General features: G+C 48.0%; 2 protein-coding genes and 1 non-coding gene across 3 annotated transcripts in view; 1 reads left to right on the forward strand and 2 right to left on the reverse strand.

Moving 5' to 3' along the window:
• LOC119438741 (uncharacterized) overlaps nt 1–8,306 on the reverse strand; it is an 87,337-nt gene extending 79,031 nt beyond the window's left edge. Inside the window, exon 1 of the mRNA XM_049660233.1 lies at nt 8,153–8,306. Within this exon, the coding sequence (XP_049516190.1) occupies nt 8,153–8,170 (18 nt within the window). The 5' untranslated portion in view covers nt 8,171–8,306. The remainder of the gene's footprint in view (nt 1–8,152) is intronic.
• Nucleotides 8,307–11,483: 3,177 nt separating this feature from the next.
• Nucleotides 11,484–18,178, reverse strand: LOC119452248 (defensin-like). Its single transcript, XM_037714517.2, has 4 exons — nt 18,046–18,178; nt 16,602–16,698; nt 15,030–15,092; nt 11,484–11,674 (listed from the first exon to the last, which is right to left on the reverse strand). Exons 1-4 carry the CDS (start codon nt 18,163–18,165, stop codon nt 11,550–11,552), a joined length of 405 nt encoding a protein of 134 aa, XP_037570445.2. The 5' UTR covers nt 18,166–18,178; the 3' UTR covers nt 11,484–11,549.
• Nucleotides 18,179–21,566: 3,388 nt separating this feature from the next.
• Trnak-uuu (transfer RNA lysine (anticodon UUU)) lies at nt 21,567–21,639 on the forward strand. The gene has a single exon. It is a non-coding gene; the product is annotated as a tRNA-Lys (tRNA).
• Nucleotides 21,640–25,199: the final 3,560 nt, after the last annotated feature.

Genomic DNA, 25,199 nt, shown 5'->3' on the forward strand with positions numbered 1-25,199 from the left:
CAAGAATGAAACCGCGTGCCTACAAGATTCGCAGCGCAAGGCCGCAGCCAGGCGAAATGATTGCGATCTCAGTGCGCAAGTCATTTCAGCGCTTAGATTCCGCACCGAAAACCAAACGAACATCAACGACATATCGTTCCCGAGATTACCTTCCCTGCGTCACAGAAAATAGTCTGCTGCCTCACCAGTAGCAAAGTAAAGTTCCGGAAGCATACGGGCATTTTGTCTTCACGTTGTCTAGTAGCATATGGCGTCGCCTATTATCGTGACGGGGAGAACATGCCCGAAGTAACCACCGCAACATGCGCAGCGCAGCTTGGAGAGAGCACACTAGTGCATGCGCGACGAAAAAGTAGTTCGAGAGATACCAAAAAGCACAGAAAACAAACGAAAACAACGCGGCTTACACTGACACGCCAACTGCACCTCCTCGTTGTAATCAATAAAATGATCAAGCACGTATTCTGCAACAATTGATGCGAAATTCGTGCAACAATTCGGGCGAAAGTAACCAGCTCTTGGCCGCAACACATTCAGCAGCGCCCGTAGATGCCAGGACACTGCCCGCTAAATATGAAACAGCATAAATGAATACCGATGCAGCAGCTTTATCGAACGGGACGCGCCAGCGCATGGCAGCTAGCTCTGTTCAGTAACGATTACGGCACGTTGCAACGTAAATAAAAAGCGAGCAGTGAGGTTGGTGGTGGTGGTCTTCGCTGCCGGCACTTATTGCATGCACGCTTCCGAAGTTGGCCTTCAGGAATGAAGTCGACAAACCTCGGCGACAATTACAACGTTTGAATTCCGCGTACGGTATCCCACTGGACCTGCGGTGTGTGCCTTCAAACGTTGAAACAGTTCCCGAGAAACGCTAATGTGGCGGTGCGACATCGTTTACTCAAGAAAAACAAACTGAAGCGTGTGCTCGAAGCAAAACTCAACGTACAAATGCATGCCGACGGTCAGTCGTAACCACACTGATGGTTTGCCACCACATGCAAGGATGCTCGCCTTATTGGGATAGTTCCCGTTTTTCTTCCGTTTTCATTTTCTCGCTTGAATATCAGAGAACCGGAAGCAGAACTAGCGCAGTAGGGCGAGCATCGTCGCATCCGGTGGGCAAACCGTCTATCCTGTCTATCTGGACAGTCAGCTGTTGCGCTCTACATACTTCCAAGGCAGGGTAGAATACTTGGTGTAATTGCTCCAAGTCAGTATACAGAGTTCAGAGCGAAAAATATGAGACAAACCTTATGAAGTACAAGGGGTCGCACGAGGATACGTACGACTGGTCAAAAAGGGGTGTCTTCCTGTTAAGATGTTCGAGCTACAGCGAAACCGCGCCTGCTAAGAGAGTTTTTCACGCACCCAATCACGGCGGTCACGATGACAGTGTCACCATATCACGCGTACCTTTTTTTTTCTATTTAACTGTTAGCCGTTTTTCACCGGATTACTAGTCAATTTGTCGCTCGGCGGAGACGCACCTGTCGAGCTTTCTACCGCCTTATTTTCAGTTTCGGACGTGCAAGTGTCACAATGCGATAGCCATGATCACGTCAACACAAACCATCTAGCGTTCTAGTTCTTACTCGTAGCACAAAATGCTGTTTCGTGGGCGTGATGAACCGGCTCCACCCAATTGATACCTTTTTTTTTTCTCGTAATTTTTCGCATCCACAGCAGGAGTGCAAGCCACGAACCATGCAGCTACTTAAATATTATACATAGCATATGTTCATGCGCGTAATAAATTCGCAGATCCATAAACAGAAATATCGCCTCAAGAAATAGTAAACTCCTTGGACGAAAACGCTCGGAGTACGAATAACGGAATATCAAGTTTTCGTCCGTATATCACAAGTGTTTCCCGAAAGCGATGAGCAAATACTGCCATTGAACGTGCCAAAAAGCATATCCTAGATTTGGCATCGCCAGGTGGCACTCGAGGTGTTGCAACATTATATGCTGGGGTGTTACGTGATAAAACGACGATACTATTAGGAGGCACGCCGTAATAGCGGCCTCCGGATTTATTTGGACCATCTTAGGTTCTGTGACGTGCACGCAGATCTTAGTAGATAAGCGATTTTGCATTTCGCCCCCATCGAACACGCGCTATCGACCTCGGCAGCGAGAGTTCCGACACTGCGCTGCCGCGGCAGGTGTGACCACCTTATGACTAACGTCAAAACATATGGTCAGCGCAGAGGCTTGCCTTCATGGTTCTGCCCTTATAGGGTTGGTCCGAAACTCCATGCTTAACCACTGAAGTGCGGTGATGACGAGCTCAACGGCCATGTTTTGTAAAGATTTTCCTGCAATGCGGTTCGTCGCGGGGGCACGGCTTGGAGCGAGTAAAAGACGAAGGGCGAAAGAATGGCTACAGAACTCGGCCACTGTAGACCGCGTTTAGTTCCAGTGGTGCTATTTGAGAGCAGGAGAGCGCTTGACACAGTCAGCGCAATCTAATGGAAACGCGTGAGGGGTCGATGCGCGAGTATATATGGTCATAAATTGCAGAAAAGATTAAATCTGAGCTGATGGGTAAATCGCCGGGAAAAAATTGCGCCTCCATTCCACCCTGTAAAAGCCGACGTTACACAAGCGCCGCCACCACCACAAGGCATCGCACCGTCGACATTAACGTAGCGTCCAAGCCCTCGTTCGCGCCCTTTCCGTTGGTGCTTCGACGCCGCGGTGCACGTTCATGGCGTCCATACAGTTGCGCGTAACCCGCGTTCACGAAGTGAACGTCACTAATTTTTTTTAAGAGTCCTGCCCTGATGTCAATTACGGTCGGAGCACACCGAGCGCCCACTGATCAAACAGATACATCGCGCGCAGACGTTCGTGACGCGCACACGCAGGTGTGCCGGAGCGCAGCACATATCCTCATTCTAGTAGACCCTGCGCAAGTCCGTTATTGCACTAATTTCTCAAAGTGCGTCACAAAATTTTAAAGTACGACTTGCACACAACCTGCAGACATGATAGCATCGGATTGTAATTTGAACATACGAGAAAACTTGCCGGGGTAGCCATATGCAGCTTCGCTGTAAAAGCATGAAAACATTGGACATGATTGCACAGTACAGGACGCAACACCCTGTGTCAGCCCCTCATTGGACTGGGGCGTTATCTGTGAAGTTTACTGCTGCGAGCGCACTCCATTTACAGATAATCATAGGCACGCCTATACGCTATATAGCACGTTTGAAGGATCCCCAACAGATGGGGTAAACTATGGGCCGGTGATGTGCACGCGTATTCAGACATACGCGAGCGAAGAATTACGACACTTGTGTAGTCAACCGGTTGATACTTGATCATGGTCGCGATGTTCGGGTACTAGCCCGGCGACATGCAGCTCCCGGCACGTCACTCGCAAACTATAGATGAAAATTTTTCACGCTGTGCACGCATTAGGGAGCTCAAGCTTATCCGTAAAGGTAGTACCGTCTGAGGAAATACCGATTACCGGAGACATACGCGAGGACCCGCTTTGGTGGAGCGATCTTGTGGCGAAGTTTCCAAGCCAGAGAGGACTTTTTTTTTTTTTACTATTAAACGTGTCCAGGAGGGAACGTAGATAACAGTACGTAGAGCTATTACAGCGACCAACAATATGTTGTACAACAGCTGATGTAAATCGTGGGTCATGATAGAACCGTTAACATTAGGCCCATTAATTACTACTGGACGAGAACGTTCACGTAACAAGTTTTGAACGCGTAGTAGCTGGACAAAGCGTCGCGAGATTTCGTTGGCAGCATTGCTGCTGCGGTCCTCGTCTCCGGTATTCCATGAAGGACTGTACAGGTGCCCACAAAATAACTCGGAACGCCGAATCCGTGGCCTTTCGCCGGCGGAGCGCGCCGGTGAAGTAGTGCCAGGGTCTGCGCATGCGTGGTCGCCCTAGCAAGCTCGCATCACTCCCCAGTGCATCGCAAATAGGTGTTGCCTTGCTCCAATGGAATATCGTTGGGTGCCTTTTGGCGTAGCCACTGGGGGACTGTGCGGATGCGGTCTCTAAAACGCCGTGTGCGCGCGTTACTGGGCATCGGCGCCTTTTAAAGCGAAACGATTAAATGGCTCATTAGTCGCGGAATATGACCATCGTGAACACTTGCGGTAGCAAAAATCAGAAAGCGGCATACTACACCTCTACTTTCAATAAAGCATGTAAAAGTGAATGATGCACCAAGTAGGTAAAATGAATTAAGAGTAATTAAAGACTCCCAAAGATTAATTAAATGTAATTAGGGCAATTAACAAGACCAGAACAGGGAGATCATACGGCACCTTTATTAAAGCGTACTAAAGTGAATTACTGAGCAATCAAGAATTACGATAAATTAAGTATTTAAGGGTTGCGAACAGTAATAGAGACTACTTAACATCAATTCGAGGCTCCATGCCTCGAATTGATTGAGACTGGTCATGCCAAATTAAGATTAAATAAGAGTTTCGAAGAGCAGTTACATACTAATTAGGATCGATTAAAGACTCCGTAACATCCCGAAAATTAAACCGAATTACGACCAAATAGTAGCTATTCAATTAACCTACATAAGCAAACAATCGCAAATGAAGTGATGCCAAGGCATTAACGCTTTCACCGTCAAAGTCGTCTTAGCAGTCGATATAAGACCTCAATGAACGTTTTCTTTTTTTGTGTGTGTTAGACATTTAACTCGCAGCTGAACACACCCTTGATTTGCAACAAATCACCACACTGAAGGAAAAATTGAACGTTCGCGCCAACCAACACAGACACGCGATCAAATGTTAGAGTACTCCCTACTAAAACTGCAGCGAAGCGGCCAGATTTCTTAAATAGCGCACAATATACAAGGTGTTTCAGCGAACACTTTCAAAAATTCTTAAAGGCTGCCTGTGACAGATAGCACAGTTCTAGTTAATGAGGTGGTCTACTCGAACAGGCGGACATTACTTGTACAAAAATTGAAATGCATAATCGTATAATTAACAAAAATTCAATAGTTAGGTTTTCAACTAATTACCTGATGGCCCATATTGCAATTTACAAATTGTAGCCGTGGAGTTCGCAAGGCGGATCCACTTGGAACGAATTCTCGGGATGACACCAGTTTCGAGATATTTCCCGAACTTTGCGGAGAAATGCATCGGCGTTCCAGTTAGGTTCTTTAAAAAACGTCGCTTTATGCATTGAAGCACAAAATTAACTGGAACGCCGATGCATTTCTCCGCAAAGTTCGGGAAATATCTCGAAACTGGTCATCCCGAGAATTCGTTCCAAGTGGATCCGCCTTGCGAACTCCACGGCTACAATTTGTAAATTTAATATGGGCCATCAGGTAATTAGTTAAAAACTTAATTTTTGAATTTCTGTTAATTAGTCGATTATGCATTTCAATTTTTTTTGCAAGTAATGTCCGCCTCTTCGAATAGACCACCTCATAACTGGAATAGGGCTATCTGCCACAGGCAACCTTAAATAAATTGTGAAAGTGTTCGCTGAAACACCCTGTATATGCCGTGTTCATTGCGACTGCGAAGCATTGAAGAGACCTTTATTATAGTGCCGCATGCATAAAATTAATTCCTGTGCATGAAATTGGCGTGTTGGAATACGCCATTTGATGTCATCTTGAAAACATTACGGCACGCAGTCATCCTTGTTGAAGGAGCCGTCGTGTTCTGTCAAAGTTCTGTTCTTATTACGAAGTAGTAAATGCGGCTCGGAATATAATTGCACAAGGTCTAAAATACAACGCGCAACACGATAATCTGGTTGAAAAGTGCGCTATACAGTGCTATTATAGGCGAGCCGTGGCGCTCACCCACATGAAATATAAGGTATGAATTCATGGTTTCTTAGGCGAAATAATTGACTCATATGGAATACATTAGGTATAATTAAAAGTTATAAACGCTCATGGATTCCATCCACGCAAGCTATCCAGAAAGCTTGACTATCTCGTAGAATGAATGCCGATTCCGACGAGAATACGCCACAAGGATTACGCGTGCGTTTAGAGATTACGCTGCATAGCCCGCTGTAGCCTACAGGCCCCGACCCCCCTCCCCCTCCCCCAGATGTGTTGTCGCAGTGCTAAGAGGGACAAACAGCAATTTTTTTTTTTTTTTTTTTTTTTTTTGCGCAAGGCAACGCCTATCTAGATGCACTAGGGAGCGAGGCTTGCTTGCTAGGTATGCCGCGCACGCGCAGACCAAGGCCGTAGTTTTCCGCGGTTGAGCTCCGCCGACGAGCGGCCACCGGTTTGGCGGTCAGAGTTATTTTGTGGGCACCCGTACGTCTATACGGACAAGATAAAATAGCTCAGCATGGCGGTCGAACAACAATCGCAAGTGCACTGTGCCGCTGGCATGAGGTTTAGCCCATAGAGCGTGTGAACTCATTCAGGCACTAACATTGTTAACCCTTCGAGACAATTTGATCCAAGCCAGTCATCATCGGTGCATCCCCTTCCCTGAACACTGCCCATGCTACTTTCCTCTAGGGAACGCTGTGTCACTGATAAGCCCTTTCGTTCGCAACCTGAAAGTGCCGGGAGCGCAGTCAAATATTCATACAAGATAGATCACGATTAGTTTTGGGAAGATATGACACAAAGGCTGCAAATTTCCGAGAGCAGCCGTAATTTAGCGGCGGCCCAGCCCACACTTTCACCAGACTGGGTTGACTAATAAAAGCGACGCGCTCGTTTTGTTGCTTCGCAAATCCTAAGACCGTGCAACATGGCTCAATGTTTAGAGACGAGCATAGCTTAAAATATATAAGCGGGGCAAGATTGCGTACCAGCTGAGATAGTATGCTGGTTCCGACGAACCAGTGGTGTGCCCTTGAACCCAGCGGCTAAACCAGAAGCACTCCACAGATATAGTGCTGGTTTGTAATTCAGTCATGGCCGACGTACGGCCGTCAGTCTGGGCCTTGAAAGTTGTACAGTAAACGCACTGAGCCCCCTAGACACGCCTGCCTCACAGAAAGCGTGAATCGTTTCTACGTAAAGACGCCTTAGCTATCCCAGTCCAGACAGTAACATATGGGGACATGGCATGGCGGGCCCCATAATACTTCGCCACACCGGTTCAAGCTAGCGCGAGCGAAAACACCGAGATTCGAGGGCAGACTCGGGGCTTGCGAAAGTGCTGGAGCTAGCTACACGAACGAGCAAGTTGCATACTCGTGAGGGCCACAACTCGGATTGCTGCGGTGCTGCTCTAGTGCTCTAGACAACCGTGACAGGCTGTGCGACACTAAGTGAGCCAACCCTTGCAATTGTTTTGTTTTTTAATTAAATTGCACTAGGGTCGATCGCAAGGCGTAGCAGCGGCCTTGTAGCGGCGACGGGTACCCCTGAAGAAAACAGGGCAGCAGAACACATTATACTTGGAAATGGCCTTACGCGCTATCGTATGCAGTCACCGATCCTGCCGCCACTGATACGATGTAACCGACGCTCGTGCTATTTTGAAGAAATCGAAAGGGTGTACAGCTGTTTTCATATCAAACAATGAGCGATACATATTGCCGTAACGAAGTACAAAGCCAGAAACGTAGGCAATCGCAACCAAACACCCATGCTGAAACATTACTCGACGTTCCACTTAAACCGCAGTAAGAGCAGCGCTTGACGGCCCCACGAATGATGGTCACGCGCTTCGACCACGCAACATATAGCGCTTCCCGAACAAAAAGTGCAGTCTTTAAGGCACTATATTGCAGGGTTGTTCAAAACCACTCGTCGCTGCTGAGGGGCGTCACCAAAGTACACTCTTGCAATTTTTTAATATAGCGCGAGCGCCGACCACACTTCATGTCAGCGGCCTTGCAGCATAATACATTTGAACTGGAAGTTGACTTGCACGCCTGCGCGCAATGGCGACTATCCCACAGCCCCTCACCGCTACATGACCACTGACACGCCAAGCGGTCGACGCTCGGGTGACATCAAATAAATTGCAAGGTTGTACAATGTCAATTCCAGTAGAGAGGCGGCGTCGGCCAAAATTCTAGAATTCGAGGAACGTCTGCGATTACATGAATGGCGTTCTTTACGCTGCTGGTAACACGCGCATCTGGCTGTAACCGCGAAGCAAGGATGCTAACAGTATTCGAACAAAAACTCGCACTTACCTTCGAGACAGGAGGCATGGCTCCGACTTGCGCTCAGTGCAAAAATTGAAAGACCACGTATGCAGGCACCTACTGCGCGTCCGAAGCAGATTGTTCCGGGTGCAGTGTCGAAGCTGCTGCTTCGAAAACGTTCACAGAAGAAGTGACCGAACGGGGGAGAATTATTGCGATATGTTGGCAGTGCGCGCGCATGTGACCCATGTCTTGATGACGTCACAATGGGCTAATCGACGCACTCTCAATTGGTTGCGTCTGCGCACAAACCGCACGAACGTTTCGAAGCATATTGCTCGCGCCCTGCAGTTGTGTTCTATGTGAGATAGCGCACCAATTACTTTGTGCAAGCCAAACGCCCCGTGAAAGTGTTTTTTTTTTTCGCCACGTTACACTGGCAGTAGTCAGTTAGTGGGATTACTCAGCCTCTTGGCGATGACCACGGAGTAAGATAAACAGGAGCGCCGACTCGCCTGATAAGGTGTTCCCCCCTTAAGCCACGGCGAGCCAGCTCAATGTGACGCAAATCATAGATGGCACGAAAACTTGTTACTAGCAGCGAAAGCTGCGTCGCCTGCATTGGCCCAAGCATGGCGTGCATCTATACTCCGTTTCATAGATTAGGTGAAACGCTGTGGAAGCTACGCAAGGAGTTCGGTGACCAACATTTATCACGCGGCGCGTTCCTTCTCTGCTTCGCTGCGCGCCAGTGGCGTTTGCTCGCCCGAGCATGCACGTGAGGCTGCCGCGATGGGCTGCAAATAATAAACGTGAAAACAAAAAAATCACCGAGGATTACGACACTCCCTAATGTGAAGTTTGAGCGCAGCTCTATGCATGTTTTCATTTCGCGATATATTGGCTGGCGCGGACAATGTCTCGTGCGGCGCGTTGGAAACTGAGCGAAGTGTTCGGTCGACTGCTTCGCTAATCGGGAGATCGCGAGAGGCAGCGCGTGGGCGACGCGTGGACGCGATTCACAGCAGCAGCCGCAGACAGACCTCCGCTCATGCCGCGCTTTGGTGAACAGAAAACGCGTAGAGTTCCTCGGTGCGCGTGCCCCCGCGAATGGAGCGGAGGCGGGCAAACGCATCGAGGCACCCTAACGACGCGCGCTACCCTGGCGCCATCTCGTAGCCATCGTCGCCATAGTACATCTTGTGCGGCACTACGCTTTTCTTCTCACGCTTTCGCCTTACCATCCTCCACTTTCCGCCTCGTGGTACCGCTGCACCCTCCTTCTCCGCTTTCCTCCGGGAGCTATCTTGGCTCTCGCCGTCGTTCATCACCCGCTGCGCTCCGCGTTTGCTCTTTCACTGTGGTCGTTCGCTCGGTTACGAGGTAAGAGGCCGACGCTCGCCGCAGGAACGGGCGCCTAAGAGCAACGCTCTAAAACGAGCAGAGGCCTTGCAGTCTGCCTTCGAACGTCAAGTGCCACAGTGATTTCAACGTGCGCCAGACGTCAGCCTGAGCGGCCACCTTAATACAGTCATCCAGACTGCGGAAGGCAGGCCCTATGTGCTTATTTCTTGTCTTTTTGAGGCCGGGGCATTCCCGCAGCAAGTGGTGCAGACTGGACAGTGTTCTTATGCTGCATGTCTTACAGGTGACAGCAAGCGCGGTGGAGGAACGTATACTTCGTCCCGTGGAAGCGCACCCTGCTCGGTGTTGTCTCGTGTGTTCCGTGTTCACCTAGAGGTGGTCATCCACCATACTGGGGCATCATAAGTGAGGGCTGCTCCCGTCCTTGCTTTGTGGGTCCGGACAGGAGCACCACGCGGAAGCCCCTTGGGGAGAGGATGGGTGCCATGTTGCACCCTTGTCCGAAGCTTCCTTTTAGCGCTGTAATCTGCCTTGCTCTCGTAAACCTTCCGGTCCCAAGAGCTTTGGCGCGATAGAGACATCGTCCGTTGGAGCAGATGATCGGGGGTATACCAGCTCGCTCGCCACGTCTTGGGCCGCGCCGTTGCCGACACTGCCCGCGTGTCCCGGGACCCAGTCCACGCCCACCTCAGTTCCGTGCGACAGATGAAAATGCTACGTAGCTTGTTTTATATGCATGGTTCTCCCAATTAAGTACCAACACGTGGAATTCTCAAAAGCGATTTTACGACCTCCAGAGAGTCAGTAAAAACAGTTGTTATCTGGCCGTCTTATGCGGCGTCACGGTTCATCTCCTTCATTGTCTGCAAGGCGAACAGAATGACGTGAAGCTCTATTTTCTTAATTGGCGGCTCCTCTTAGTGTGGAAACACCGCATCCTCGTGCCTGTTGCCACAAGAGAACGCCCCTGCTGAAAGTCGGGACTGCCTGGTCAGCCCTGATAGCTTCTCCAGATAAGGTGAGGACTCCTGCCGAAGAAGCTAACAGTAAATCGACTCTCACCGCTACAGCCAGGGTTCGACTCACTCAACCACTCATTCATGTCGGGCTCGAGACTGCTCAGCAAAGAGCCGCACAAGCCGCAGCTCAACGTCGACGCCGGGCAGATATTTCGGCTTGTAGTCATGAAAACGTGGACAAGAGGTTTCGCCGAAACGATCTCGCACAACAGCCTCCTTGCACCGCTTACTACGATATCCGAGGTTGGTGCTTTTGCTTCTAACGCTGTAGCTGTGCTTCGCGTTTTACGCCAGGCGTGTTTATTTTATTTACTTTTTCAGATGCGAAGCAGCTTATGGCGGGAGCTTTGTCCGTCCCTCCCGCGGCGTCCCACACCCCCACAGCGCATGCGCGTCCCCTCCCCTTCTCTCTCTCCTACGCTCCCCCCTTTCTCTCCTCTAGTAATCCGGAGCGGCCCGCACGACAGGTGGTGCGACAGCTGCATACGCTGCTGGGGGCGCCACGGTAGTTCCGCGGTATGAAAATGACGGAGCGCGCGCACCTCATTCTCTCTCCTGTGCAGCGCCGCGATGAGCGCTCGGGCCGCTGCCGCGAAACCATCTCCCGCTCAAGCTAACCATCTCCCCACTGCTTCGCATCCACACATGGTTCCCTTTAGCGGGAGATGGAGTAATTTTTTTTTCTATTTCTATATGACTTTGTAAAAAATTGTGTGCTGCAGAATATCTTGTTTTCCGTTTTTCTCGCAGAAAATGGCAGAGATAAACGCAGCAAATGGGTGAATAATTAAGCGAGTGGATTAGATAGTTAGTGAATTAATGAGTGGAGAATTAGTGGCTGTCAGAATGAACGAGTGTGTGACCAAGCGAGTGAGCGCGAATGTGTTGATGCGAGTGAGTGAGTCATTGTGCGAGGGGGTGGTTACCGTGTGACTAAGGGAATAAACGATTGAGTGTGCAAGCATACGTGCTTCAGTAGGCCGGCTGTATTTTTGTCACTGTCTCAACGCAATGGCACACGCCACGCCTTCAAGCGCCCTCAAGGACGCTTAATGTGAAATTTAATTTCTGAAGCAGACGCAGTTTTCTTTGAATCTTCCAGTGCAGTATCCACCTTTCTGGGCCTTCTTCTCTTTGCAGTACTTTGAGCATTCGTTGGACCCGAAGGGGCAGCCGAAGCTTTTACCTGCGGCAGTAAGAATTCACCAGGCAAGCTCAAAAAGAACGTGAAACACATATTAATATACTATTGTTAAGACACACACAAACGCACACACTGATCCCTAAAGGATATACGTTGTCTTTATAGGAAGGCAACCCGCATGGACCGAGAACGTCCAGCAGCTAGATGCGAGAGTTACAATGCCACACGTAGCTCATACATCAGCACCATCCTGTCAGACATGCAAGTGCTGCACCCTCAAAGAACAGGGTATAACCTCTGGTCTAACCTCTAATCCACATTGGTAGTCTTATATTGCTGAAATGCATGTGCGCAAGAAGTAGCCTGTATCCGGTAAAACATGCTGCTACTCCCTTTAGCCCCACGATGTTGCATGTGGAAATCGCCATTACATACAGATAGGTCTGCGTTGATGTGTTGACGCTACGCATCATTCCAGAGAGAACACTGCGGGCACCACTTAAGAACAGATATCAATGTCACCGCGTTTATCATCGCTATCATCAACATAAATGGAAGAGTGAACAAGAAAAAAAAACGCCTGTTACGAGTAATGACAAGGAAATGTGACGTGTAATCGCTCTGTAGCCAGTTTCTAAGCATGAGGCTTTCCCAGGAGTACGTCTTGGAGTCTGAATTAAACCGCTGTTAGAAATCAGGTAAACCTGGGATGACTATTCTAGACATTGACAAATTCGGTCCTACTGTTGAATTCACCACCTTGTCAGCTCTGATTGACTGAGAGGGCTGCTACGGCCTCTCTGACTGGCTCAAAATGTCGCCATTGCAAAATTTGACAATATGGCGGAAATTGACAATGTTCACACAGTGACAGCACCCCTAAAAACGAAACAATGCATTGGAGAAGTTCCTGAATTCCTGTTCATAGCACGTGATCAGATGAACACTGAAGAGAAAATAAGTTGAGCTGTATTAGTAAATTGCGCTTCTACAATACCAGAAAGACCAAGGTGCAACCACATGCACGCGATTTTCGAGCGACGGCGACGAGCCTGTGCCAGGATTTGCCGTCGCGGAGGGCGATCTGCCGCTGTCGCTGGTCGCGTCACCGATTTTTTGTCCACCAGAAAATTTCGTTTACCGCCCGGAAGTCCGCGCGGCGACTTCCATTGGGGACAGCATGATTGCGCAACAACATGGCAGCAACAAGTCAGCCCGCTTCAATCTGAATTTCGCTCTTGCAACTTGCGCTCAGCCGTGACAGCAAAAAAATAAATATTAAAATCAACCATCGCTTCGTCTTACCTCAAGCTGAGGACAAAGCACCGGCATTGGCATTTTCTTGCCGTTATTATGGAGATTAGTAATTAGTTTTGACGCTGTTCGGCCTGAGAAGCCACTGAGAGCCGTTAAAGTGTTTTGAGTTGTACTCACCAGATGGGGCGCCATACATAGCATTTCACACTAAAATCCCTATATAGTAAAAGTATCGCCACCTACTCTTTCCTCCGCCGTCTCCTCTCCTAAAAAACTTGTTTCTTTCTTTACTTTTTGCTTGCGAAAGCAAGTCGACGGTGGCGCTCCTCGAAAGCCCCCGTTGAAGCTTTCAGGCCGGAAGCGCGCCGCCGCCGCCGCCGGCCACGGCGGCTGCGCAGAATGACTTTCAATATGGCTCTAAGGCGAAAAAAAAAACAATATCTAGAGAAGTGAAAGTGCGCGCTATCATCGTCCAATCGGAGATGCAGGAGAGAGAGAAGCGGCATTCTTCAAAGGATGGCGGTACTTTTCCGAAGGTATAGGGGCTGGCGCAAGGTATAGGACACTGGCGGCATGGAACGGATTTTAACTGTGGATGACAGCATAAAAAAAAGCTAGATCTAATACACCTTGGTTAAAACATTGCCCTCGTGGTACGTTTGCTACTTCTTTACGGGCGTATTATTGTATTTATTCTTACAACAATGTAATTTTGTCGCTACTTTTCCTTTTCGCGACGCAGCGTCCACGTGTAAAACATCATGGGGTCTTACGTGCCAAAACCACCATCTCATTATGAAGCACGCCGTAGTGGGGGACTCCGGACTAATTTGGACCACCTAGCGATCTTTACCGTGCACTTAAATCTAAGTACGCGGGTGTTAATTCTCACAATTCGCCCCCATCTAAATGCGGTCGCCGTGGCCGCGGATTCGATCCCGCGACCTCGTGCTTAGCAGCCGAACACCATAGCCACTAAGCAACCACGGCGGGTCGTCCATGTGTAGCACCACGTCGCATCGCGACAACATGACAGGGTCTGCCTGTCGCGTCGCTTGTCGCTGTAGCTTGAGCATCGCGTGCCTGTGGTTGCCACATTGCCAGAAAGGACGCAAAAACGAAAGATAAGTGTTGACGCTGCCTTGAAGTTTCCGCGAGACATCGCCGGAACGTCATGGATTTTGACAACGTCGCCAGGGGCCTAGTCAATTGTTTATCACCAAGATGGACTACATTGTATTCTAACAGCGCCAAAGAATTAACCAGCAAGTTTCGAAACCTTTTACTGCGTCACAGCAGCCCAAGTGAGTGACGTTACATTGACGTATCGGCGCTGAAACGTCTGAGCGAAATTCAAAGCTTGTTTGGCATTATTTCGCTTCTAATACTCAACCTCTTCCCTCCAAATTAACAAAAATAAAATTTTGAGTGAATACTTCTTCCGTATAAGCCGATTTATTGTCTGCCTTTATGTGTCCCTTTAGCAGGCTGCTTCAGCGACGCTGTCGGCTTGAACGCTGCCCGCACTAAGCGAGAGTAGGGATAAGCTGGCAGCTACTGTAAGACGACTCTTTGGTGTATACGTACTTAATTAGGGCAGGTAACGGGCCTTGACGAAATTTATATAACTGAGACATTTTCAAAGCTTAGAAAGAACAAAAATAACCACATTAGAAGCAGACAAGAGAGACGACATTATGGAAAGGGCGCTGAAACTTCCACCGTCCTTCTTGTTTTGTTGTCCTCCAGGATGCTATCGGAACTCGCTACCAGGACGAAGGTGCCAGTACGTGCGCGTCACCATTTGTAAGCGGTCCGTGGGACTTCCGCGTTTATTCAACGCCGAGTACGAGGTAAAGTCCCGCGGCGTCAAAGGGCCGATGAAGTGACACTGCAGGCTTTTAGAGACTAGGTTTCAGTAGTTATGTGGTAATTACAGGCACCGAAGAGGAACAAGCATCGCAGTTGTGTCGGTGGGGCTGTGCTTGCGTTTTTGATACCTTTGCCGGTTGTGAGATTTGCCTCGCGCGCATACGCTAGGCCAACACGTTATTTTTAGACACTATAAGTAACGGTGACAATGATATTAAAGGTGTACTTTAAGCAAAATGAAGACTAGTAATGAAAGTTCCACACTTACGGATGACCATGAAAGCACGTGAACAGACAGTGGCACGTGCGGCGCAGCAAGGCCCCAGATAATCTGCGAAGAAAAGCAACAGTAGCACAATTAACCTAACGGGACCTTCGTGATATGCGTCAGTAATGAGAACAAAAGCTGGCTGAAAGTGTTCTTGCTTTTCATGAGCCGCTTTCAGAGGCGCTACTTGGTTAGAATCTGTGTGGATCTATAATTTGGCGGTTTCGACAGCGTTCAGCGTGGTTGCTGATTTGGATACCGCCGACTGCTGTGAAGTATTGTGCTCGAGGCGTCGTGCACGTTATTGGCATTGGTGAAGACATTGCAGAAACTTATCCTAAAGTACGCTTACCGTTACTGCGTTGTGGTGACCTTGAACTACTGCATTAATAGCGAAATAGCGTATGAGGTTCGCCACCGAGTGCTTGCGATATGGCTTCAAGCAATTTCTACACTTATCAGGCAAGCAGCATTCAGCACCAGATATTATACGCCTAGTAACATATATAAGACAAGGCTTTGCTAATAGAGGATTAGGAATGAAATAACGAAACAGCTCTTAGAACCTTTGAATAAACAGTCGCCGGAGAACACTGGCTTATCACATCCTTGTTTGTCCCTATTACTCAATGGCCTCTGGGCCTTGTAAGGTATTCTTTATAAATAAATAAATAAATAAATAAATAAATAAATAAATAAATAAATAAATAAATAAATAAATAAATAAATAAATAAATAAATAAATAAATAAACGATGTGACATGAGTGGATACGGAAAAAAGAAGGTTCAAAATTTTGTCTTTTGACAAAAAGAAAACATAGATTTCTTTCCGGGATATAATTATAGCTAAAACGCTAAACCACATAGCTTGCATTCGTAAAGTGCAAGGTTATTCGAAAATGACTAATTCGAAATGAGATCTAAGATGCATCCAAGCAAAGGCGATTCGAAGGGGCTGTCACCAGCGGTCATCGCGAACTACACCGAGATCTTCACGGCCACGCCGTCAAGCACTATGAAGTGCAATGCTATAGATGTCATGACGCATTGGCACATTTTCGGTTGTGTGCGCAGATCAGTGCAAACAGGTCCGGTCAGGTTTTGGCTAAATTAGAATGCTCACGCTGGCCAATAAACGATGGACGCTCTAAAAAAAAAAGCACAAACGTTATTGCAGTAGTAAAAAAAACACCAAATCGAATCCGTAGGGCCCTGCTAGGTTCGTGTAAATCACTCTTCAGCGTTTAAACTGCTAAAGCGCAAGGACTTAGTGATAAACATGGCAGAAAACTGTGCAGTAGGATTGCTTCTACAACGTTGCATCTCCTTAATCTAAGAACGTGACAACGCTTGGTGATTTTTGAACATATAATTATGTACGTGTATTTGGCAGTTTCCTCTCCATGCTTTCCAATCATTTTGTTCTCCGAAATTTTCTTTGTTCGCATCGACCCTCATCTGGTTTATAATATTGCGGGTTCAAAATAGGCTCACACACATTAGCAGCCATCCTTATTATTACGATAAATTTCACGAACTGGCAACCACAAAGCTGAGTGCTCCTGTCTTACCTGAAATTATTAGAAGAGTAATGGTAAAGGCGATCATCTTCATGTTTGACCGCGAACACAGATGCCGAAGACAGAGAGTGCGGTAGGGAAGTGACGCCTGCAATACAATCAAGAAAGGACATCTACAATGCCTAGCCGGTATACGCAACGCTTACGCCAAAATGGGCGTGCTAGATTTTGAACTCTGCTTGTGATACTCAGGTCGCAGTTTACATGGCAAATCAACTGCTTTAGCCACCTGCGCAATGAACATGTTCACACGGAAAGTTACTACAACAGGTCCAGGAATTAGGGTCATCAACAGCCAGTGCTTCTAGTGACTGCAAGCTGGAAAAAAACCAAAAACAGGTGAGGTTTCTGGGGGAAAACATCTTTCTTTCTTTCTTTCTTTCTTTCTTTCTTTCTTTCTTTCCTTCGTTCTTTTTTTTTTCTTGCGAATAGGTAATCACAGCGGTGATCATTAACAAAATTACCGGATGAAATAGATTATGCGGGTTCTAGCATCACATCCCACATAATCGGCTCTTTTCTTTTTTGAGGGCTGAAAAAACCTAAATTAGGAAATTTTACGCGCCAAAACCACGATCTGATTGTGAGGCACGCCGTGGCGTGGGATTCCGGTTCAATTTTGACCACCTGTGGTTCTTTAACCTGTACTTAAATCTAAGTACGCGAGCGTTCTTGCGTTTCGCCACCGTCAAATGCGGCCGCCGCCGCCGGGATCGAACCCGCGACCTCGAGATTAGCAGCACCGCGCCGTAACTACCGCGGCGGGTTTCGATGGCCGAAAACGTGATTCAGTTTGAATGCTAAAGTTGAGGTATGGGAGTCAAGTAAAAGCTTCCAAATTTGGGGGCATTCTTCATTCTTGCTCCGGGAAAAACAATTAGCGAAGAAACGAATGTGCACATTGAAATGTTTCAGGGAATCTACGAAATACAAATGGGGCTGAGAAACGCATGTCGCGGTGTTAGTGAAAGAAAAGGAGGTGTTCGTCTTCACTGAGACAGTCATGAAAAACGAGAGCGCTGCTTATGTGAACGAAAGTAGACTTATTTTGTGAGCGGTAGTATGCAGTCTCATAGTTCGATATAGAGGCGTTTTATATTGATGGAATTCATAGAGTTTCGCTTGTCCCCCCAGCGAGGCAGTTAAACAAAAGCTTTAAGAAATATTTCAGCGAATTGACAGATTAGTGATCAGAGTTCCCATCCTTATCACACATGTGTTCAGTATCATTTTGTCCTTGCCTGCAACGCGCTATATTCACTGCTCTTGCGGGTCATACCGTTTTCTGCTCGCACATTGGTCATGACACGATGCGAACAGCAAAATCTAGAAAGCCTCCGCACTAACAGCAAAATGCGGGCATTCAGAGACAAGGAGTCGGGAACAACGGACGGCGCGCATTTAAAACCGCCAAAAATCTCGATCGTGCATTTACCGAACAGAAATGGGCGACGACCTGGTGACGGTGTCCTCCGGTGTCCTGCTCGCAGGTTATCGTGGCACAGTACGACTGAACACGAAGACGTCGTGTTCGTTGAAAAAGAGAAGTTGGCATAACTGCGGTGCCGCCTCTTCAAGCCGTTTGTCGCTAAGACGAGGCCGTCAAGCGCACACGACCTTCCCCACGCTGCCGCGTGTCCACTTTGACGGAGTTGAAAGGGAGCATAATGGGTTGACGTCGACAGACCGGCTGACAAGGGCCGTTCAAAAACTGGCGCCGCGCACTTCAGAGCTTGGTCACGACGAAGTTGGATCGCGTGTAGGGCCGAAGTCATCGATTGAAAGGGAGGGGTGAAAATGTATTGAAGCGTCCTCACTTGCATGGCGTTCAAATTGCGGCGATTCTGCTCAAAGCGTGAATGAAGCGTTTGTGAGCACCAAGCGTGTGGAAAAGTCAAGTTCATAAACGCTACGCCTCACTCTCCTTCGAAGGTGGACTGAAGCGCTCAACTCAAGTGACGGGTCGTGTTGGCCGTGACAGTTTTTTTTTATTACCATGCACAGAATACTAGTGTGATCTCTTACTAGGACGGTGAAGCTGCAGGGATGCACTTTCGAAGGAAGCCGCCCGAGGAGGATCGACGAGCGCGAGTAAAAGGAAGCTCTGAAATACGGGTGCTCCGTCTTGCTTTGCACTGTAGCTTTAGTCATTAAGGCGCGTGTCAGAGCAGGCTTGGCCGCCGGAGTACATCTCAATTTATCGGTGTGTGCAAATGCTCCTTTCTGAAACGATCGACTAGTTATGCAGGAACACTATTTCTTCAGAGAACGCATAAGAAGTGGACTGCTCATGCATGACCACATAGACCTGATCCATGTTAGTTAAAGTTTCACAGATATACGTATATTCTAAAACACCCCAGTGGAGCGTGAGGCTGCAATATTTTGATGGCAATTTGCCATGCAGTTACTCTTTCGTCACAAAATGCAAAATCTTTCTTTTTGACTATATGCGTACGCTGTTCCAACATGTTCACGCTAAACTTTTTTGCAGCGAAGCTGTTAAGGGCTCAGTCCCCGATGATCGTGTCCGCGTGTAGAAAAAAAAAACTCTCATTGGCCGTATGCTGTATGTGCGAGTGAAAGTGTGCGAGGGACGCGCGCTTTCACGGAGAGCGAACACACGGCGGAGAGCAAACGCGACTTCTTCCGTCGCGGGAAGTCTTCCGTCGCGACTTCTTCCGTCCCTTCCTCCCTCCCTTCCCCGTTGGGGGAAGGGAGGGAGGGAGGGAGGGAGGGGAGGCGACGTTTAGCTGCGGCACCAAATGTGTATCTTGCGACCGGGCGCAAGGGGAACTGACGACTCAATCACAGTCTGAGAAGATTTAACATAAAAGGCATGCACTGCCGGTGTTTTGTTTCATGACATTTGTTTTGGGGTTGTCATTCTCAAAATTCTGAGGAGCTGCATAAATTTGGACATGTAGCAGCACCAGCAACGCGCAGAACTGTTGTCGACGGCGGCAGCGTTTTGCCCGCGTTCGCACCGAACGCGCACGGCGTTGGTGACGTGTTTGGGAAGCACGTGCCAACCTTTGCCGTACACACTGTGGCGGTGTACCGTAGGGACCATAAGATCATGGTCCCTGTGGTCACTAAATAAATGAAAACCACTGGATCATATATATTTCTCATTCTTTAATAGTTCAAATAACCAATTACACCATCACATCTTAATAGTCATAATTGGAAATACATAATTCTCACCATAGTACAGCTTCGCTGATCTTCCATCTCCAGCCCAGTGGGCTGACAGTTCTTTTTTTTTTTTCTGTACGCTTCCATACCGTCTCTCGAGCAGCTCCAATGCACTACACTACACTCTCATACTTACCTGCGAGTCACTGGTGCTCGCCAAGGAAAGCGTAATGTTGTGACAAAATGTACGACAAAAGCGTAATGGCGCTGTTGTCTTCTGTTTATGTGCGCACTTAACCCTCTCGTGCTGAGTGCTACTTTCGCAATCAATTAGGGGCGTTTTACCACGCTTTGAGTTCACACCCATTCCAAGCAATTATCGCGCGGATTTTATGAAGAAACTGTAGACCTTAGAAGTTTATGGCGATAGGACATAATCTGTTGTCTCACATTACGCCCCAAATATCTATCGCAAGCGCTGTTTCGCTCAGCGCTTTAGAATTGGGATATGTGTGTGTGTGAACACACACACATGCATGCGCGCGCACCCGTACGCATACACACATTGAAACACGCGCGAGCGCATCTTCTTCTTTCTGGGGTTTTACGTGCCAAAACCAGTTCTGATTATGAGGCACGCCGTAGTGGGGGACTCTGAATTAATTTTCGGAGTTTCTGCATTTCATCCCCATCGAAATGCGGCCGCCGCGGCTGGGGTTCGGTCCCGCGACTTCGTGCTCAGCAGCGCAACACGTTGCCAGTAAGCTACTACGGCGGGTCATAGATACCGCAATTAGATGCGTCAGCCAAATACGTAAAAACTGCATACTACAAAGTCGGGTTGAGTTTTGATGTTTTGCATGAAGATAAAAATAAGACAAATGAGGATGGGCTGCTGATAACGCTGATAGACGTCCAGTCTTTTTTTTTTTATTTAGGTAACGAAGGATTCTTTCCCATTTCGGGGAGGGGATGAGGAGGAGGGGGTCTTATTTGAATGCTTAGTCCACGCGACATACCTGCAGACTGCCCAGTTCTTGTTCCAAAGAAAGTAATCATAAATCCTTGGCAAAAAAAAAAAAAAAAGTCATGAGCCATTCCAGTCTGCGAAGGTGGATGACCAGCGAAGCTGTTTAGCGCCCGACACAGAGGGGACAAAGCATTTTGAACAAAGGTTCGAACAAATTTATTGTCCTTATTGGTGGTTATCGTGACAGTAGGTACGCACACGCATTCGCGTATCACCTCTGTTATTAAATCTTGCCGTCACGTAAGACAATGATTGGCTCATACCCCTTAAGCAATGGCTCATACCACTGTAAACGCGGCCTCCCCATTACGACGACAGAAGAGAAGTGACCTTGTGCGCTGGAATGATGAGCGGCAACGGAGCCAGCTGCGGAAGGAGACGACGACGACGAACGCGTGAGCAGGGGCACGAGCCCTTTCGCGTTGTTGCGCCGAGGGGCGCCAACGAGTCAGTTCGCAGGTTGTTCGCGGACGATGGATTTGCCCTAGCCATATACAGATTCGCTGTAATACAGAAATGTTTTTTTTTGAAAGATAAATAACACAAAGCATCACAAAGCAAAGCGAGAAACCAGATCCAAATGTGATCTGGACGGGGCGATGCTGTGTATATACGAGCACAATTCACGCACAGCTATCCCAAAGTGTGTGACGGTATGCGCGTCGGTCCTAAACAACAGCCGCGTGCGGGCTGCCCAGGGTGTGACGGAACGAACCAGCAGAGCGCAAATTTCATCGTGGTGAGGCCATTTGCATTAGTAGTTCTTCAAGGAACACATATAATCAGCTGCCCGGGTAGCTCAGTCGGTAGAGCGTTAGGCTTTTAACCTAACGGTCCAGGGTTCGAGCCCCTGCTCGGGCGAGCATACTTTTTCGTTAGTTTTTTTTTTTTCAATTCGCCTAATGATTATTACAGTGACGAAGCGGAGTATCGATTTCAATGTCAGTTAATGCTTTTGTTCACCTGGTGTCATCATGAGAATATGTTCCAAGTGGATCCGCCTTGCGAACTTCCCGACTAGAATTTGTCAATTGCAATATATGTCATAAGGCAATTAGCTAAAAACCTAATTAGTGAACATTTCTTAACTAGTTGATTATGCATTTTAATTTCTTGTGCAAGTAATGTCCGCCTCTTCGAGTAGACCAGCTCATGGACTAGAATTGTCCTATCTGCACCAGGAATTTCTTTTTTAATTTGAATGTGTTCGCTGAAATATCTGGTATACTTCCAAGCGGTATATTTCAACCAGGTGAGACACGATGGTCCAGGTGAGCCAAACGAGTTGGCTCATTAGGCGGAAAATCTGGCGTTGGCGTCACCACGATGGTCCATGAGTGGTTAGACCATAGTTAAGTGAGCCTAGTGATCTTCGGTGGTCGCAATGCTTTTGCCTTCATCCACGTAGGGATAACTAAGTGCCCCTAGAATTTTTTTGTTCTGGTTAGCCTCCTTGCCTTTACCCTTTCTTCTGTGTCTCTCTCTCTCATATTGCTCATGGCGGGGTGATTTTATATTGTCTTATAAGGCGGGAGAAGCGGGGTCTTGTCAGAGGTGTCGCAAGGTCCGATGAAGAGTTGGGCATAGAAGTAGCGCATGAAAAGGACAAACTAGAGGGACGCTGGTGGTAGTCAGAAGAAAAGCGTGCCGGAGATGTCCAGCGGCTGCAGCAGTGGCAAGTGATATGCCCGATGCGTCGGCAGTTAAGACATATCGGCTTGTCGCCCATGGCACGTCATTCAGACGGATTGCGCTGTCTATAAGACTAGTAAGAGGAGCGAGGTTGGAACGTGGGTGGAGTAAGAGGTTTCGAGTGCACAGGACAAACGGAGTGAAGGCCGACTTTGGACAGTTATTGACGGACGACGGCCTGGACCAAGCAGATCGTCGCCGGAGAAGGATCAGATGACGGGAATGAAGTGGCCACCGGTTGTGCTGCTTCGACCTCACGACGAAGGATGTTGGTTAAGTTGTCACATCGTGAGGGCTGGCCGGAAGAGGTTGTCACAAGATGATGTAGCAGCTGTGCTAGGAAGGTGCGTGATATGTTGGGATACCCGGCGGCTTTTAGCATGCTCGAGACGACGGTATTCCTTGAGTATCGTATCGATGCTGGTGACGTTGTTAAACGCCAGGAGATTGAAGGCGTCGTCAACAATGCCTCTGAGGACGGGACCAACCTTCTCGTCCTCCAACATGTTCGGATCGGCCTTGCTACAAAGGCCCAAGACGTCGAGAATATACGACACGTAGGACTCGGCCGACGTCTGTACGCGTGTGGCAAGGGCCTTCTTTGCATTGAGTTGGCGACCAAAATTACTACCAAAAAGGTCGCGGAGCTTCTCTTTGAAGAGATCCAGCTCGTGATCTCCTCTTCGTGAGTCTGTAACCACGCCCGTGGAGTGCCGTCCAGGTAGAAAAGAACGTTATAATAGTCGGATCGCACCTGCGACTGGTGGTGACAGATTCGTACAAGCGGAGCCAGTCCCAACTTCACGACTGCCGACTCCGATTAAAACGCCAGGATCCCGAGGGGGAAATGGTAACGTAAGTCATGGCTTCAGATGTAAAGGCTTGCGTAGTCGAAGTGCCGCCAGCTGGAACCGAATTTGCATTGGCGGCATTGCGACCACTGCGAAGCTCCATGGCTGGTACGTGAAACGTCCACCTCCATCAAATAATGTTACGTGTAGCTGATGCCGAAGGCTATTTACAATTTATTTACGCGGAAGCCAACGGAGGCCAAGATGGCGGCGCTGTATCAAGCGGGAACACGTCGTCATCCCCCTCTTCAGTGCAGCCACACGGTGGCGGCCGTATCAATATGTACGAAGTGGCACCCCTGAGGCAATCCTATACTGAAATACGTTATAAAGTTGAATCTACAGCCTGGGTACAGCGTACTAGAAGAGGGTAGTTGGTTCAGGGAGGGCCCGTGGCTGAGGCTCCTTTTATTGACGTCACCAGGTGGTGCCACTTCAGCATGGGCTGTAAACTTGAAGTCCTTGGGTTCAGAGATAGCACGGGCAAAGTAAACATGTCCGCTGTAGAGATGAGTAAGAGGCCGTTGGAGGTTTGGTGGCAGAAAAGTAGGGAGACCACAAACAACGGAGACGTACAAAAACAGAGTTCCCAGTAATGGTTCAAATAGGTTGATGCCTGGAATTATTTGTATTGGTGTGTTTCTCAAAAATAAAGGTAGGACATTAGGCAAAATAATAACAAGAGCTTGGTGGCGCAACCCACCACCCCACTTCAAAGCGGACGCTCATCGCATCCATCCATTCATCCATCCATCCATCCATCCATCCATCCATCCATCCATCTATCCTATGGAAGCCGCCGTGTTTACCCCGACACGCTCTGCAACGACGGCTCGTGGCGCCGGCTGCGCTTGTGAATGTTTGTAGCTTTATTTTTATTATTTTTTATTCAAGGTCCTCACATGCTCCGAAGTGGAGTAATGCGTGAGGGGGTCTAAGAAAGACTAAATATATTGAAAAGAAGAGGGAGCCAACTCGTTACATAAAATTTGGCAGTATATGAAAGCAAGTGTTATACAATAGATAGCCGTAGAAGTCAGTTGTTGCGTATACGTGGTTAGGCTGCAGAAAATCAACAACTGTGGAAATGCACACGCAATTCTTACAATTACGTGTCACACATGAAAAAATTATCAATGAGAACCTACTCTTTCGTATGCAGAGATCACTCAAACAATACATGGACATTCTGTAAAGAGTCTGGCTACTTAATCTTTAAAAGTGACAGGATCAACACTACATTGGAGATAGCGAAGATAATTAATAACAATTAATTATTTACCTAATTACAAAATTATTTAGGTACTATGAGTAATGCAAACCAACAGCACACATGGGAGGATTGTTTGGCTGATTAATTAAATAATTACAGGGAATTAGAGAGAAATTAATAAATAACTAATAATTATTTATTCGAAATTCATAAACTATTCAGTTATTTATTTTGTAGCATCCGGCATCTACTTATGTCTCCGCCAATTTTGCGACACTACGACCCGACAGCTCCTACTGATGTGCCCACAGATGCCAGCGGCGTCGGCCTCGGCGCTGTTCTTGCCCAACGCAAACAAGGGTTTCCTGAATATGTCGTCGCTTATGCAAGTCGCACTCTCAGCTTACGAAAGCTGAGACAAATTACACTGTGACAGAAAAAGAATGCTTGGTCATCATCTGGGCTCTGACTAAGTTCCGGCCTTATTATATGGTCGTCCTATTTGACGTAGTCACGGACCACCATGCACTATGTTGGCTGTCGTCCTTGAAGGACCCCTCGGGCCATCTTGCTCGATGGGCACATTCACCTGCAGGACTACGATGTCCGGGTGCTGTACCGCAACGGACGCCAGCATTCTGACGCCGACGCCCTCTCGCGCTCTC

This window comes from Dermacentor silvarum, chromosome 1, assembly GCF_013339745.2.
Source record: "Dermacentor silvarum isolate Dsil-2018 chromosome 1, BIME_Dsil_1.4, whole genome shotgun sequence".
NCBI lineage: Eukaryota > Metazoa > Arthropoda > Arachnida > Ixodida > Ixodidae > Dermacentor > Dermacentor silvarum.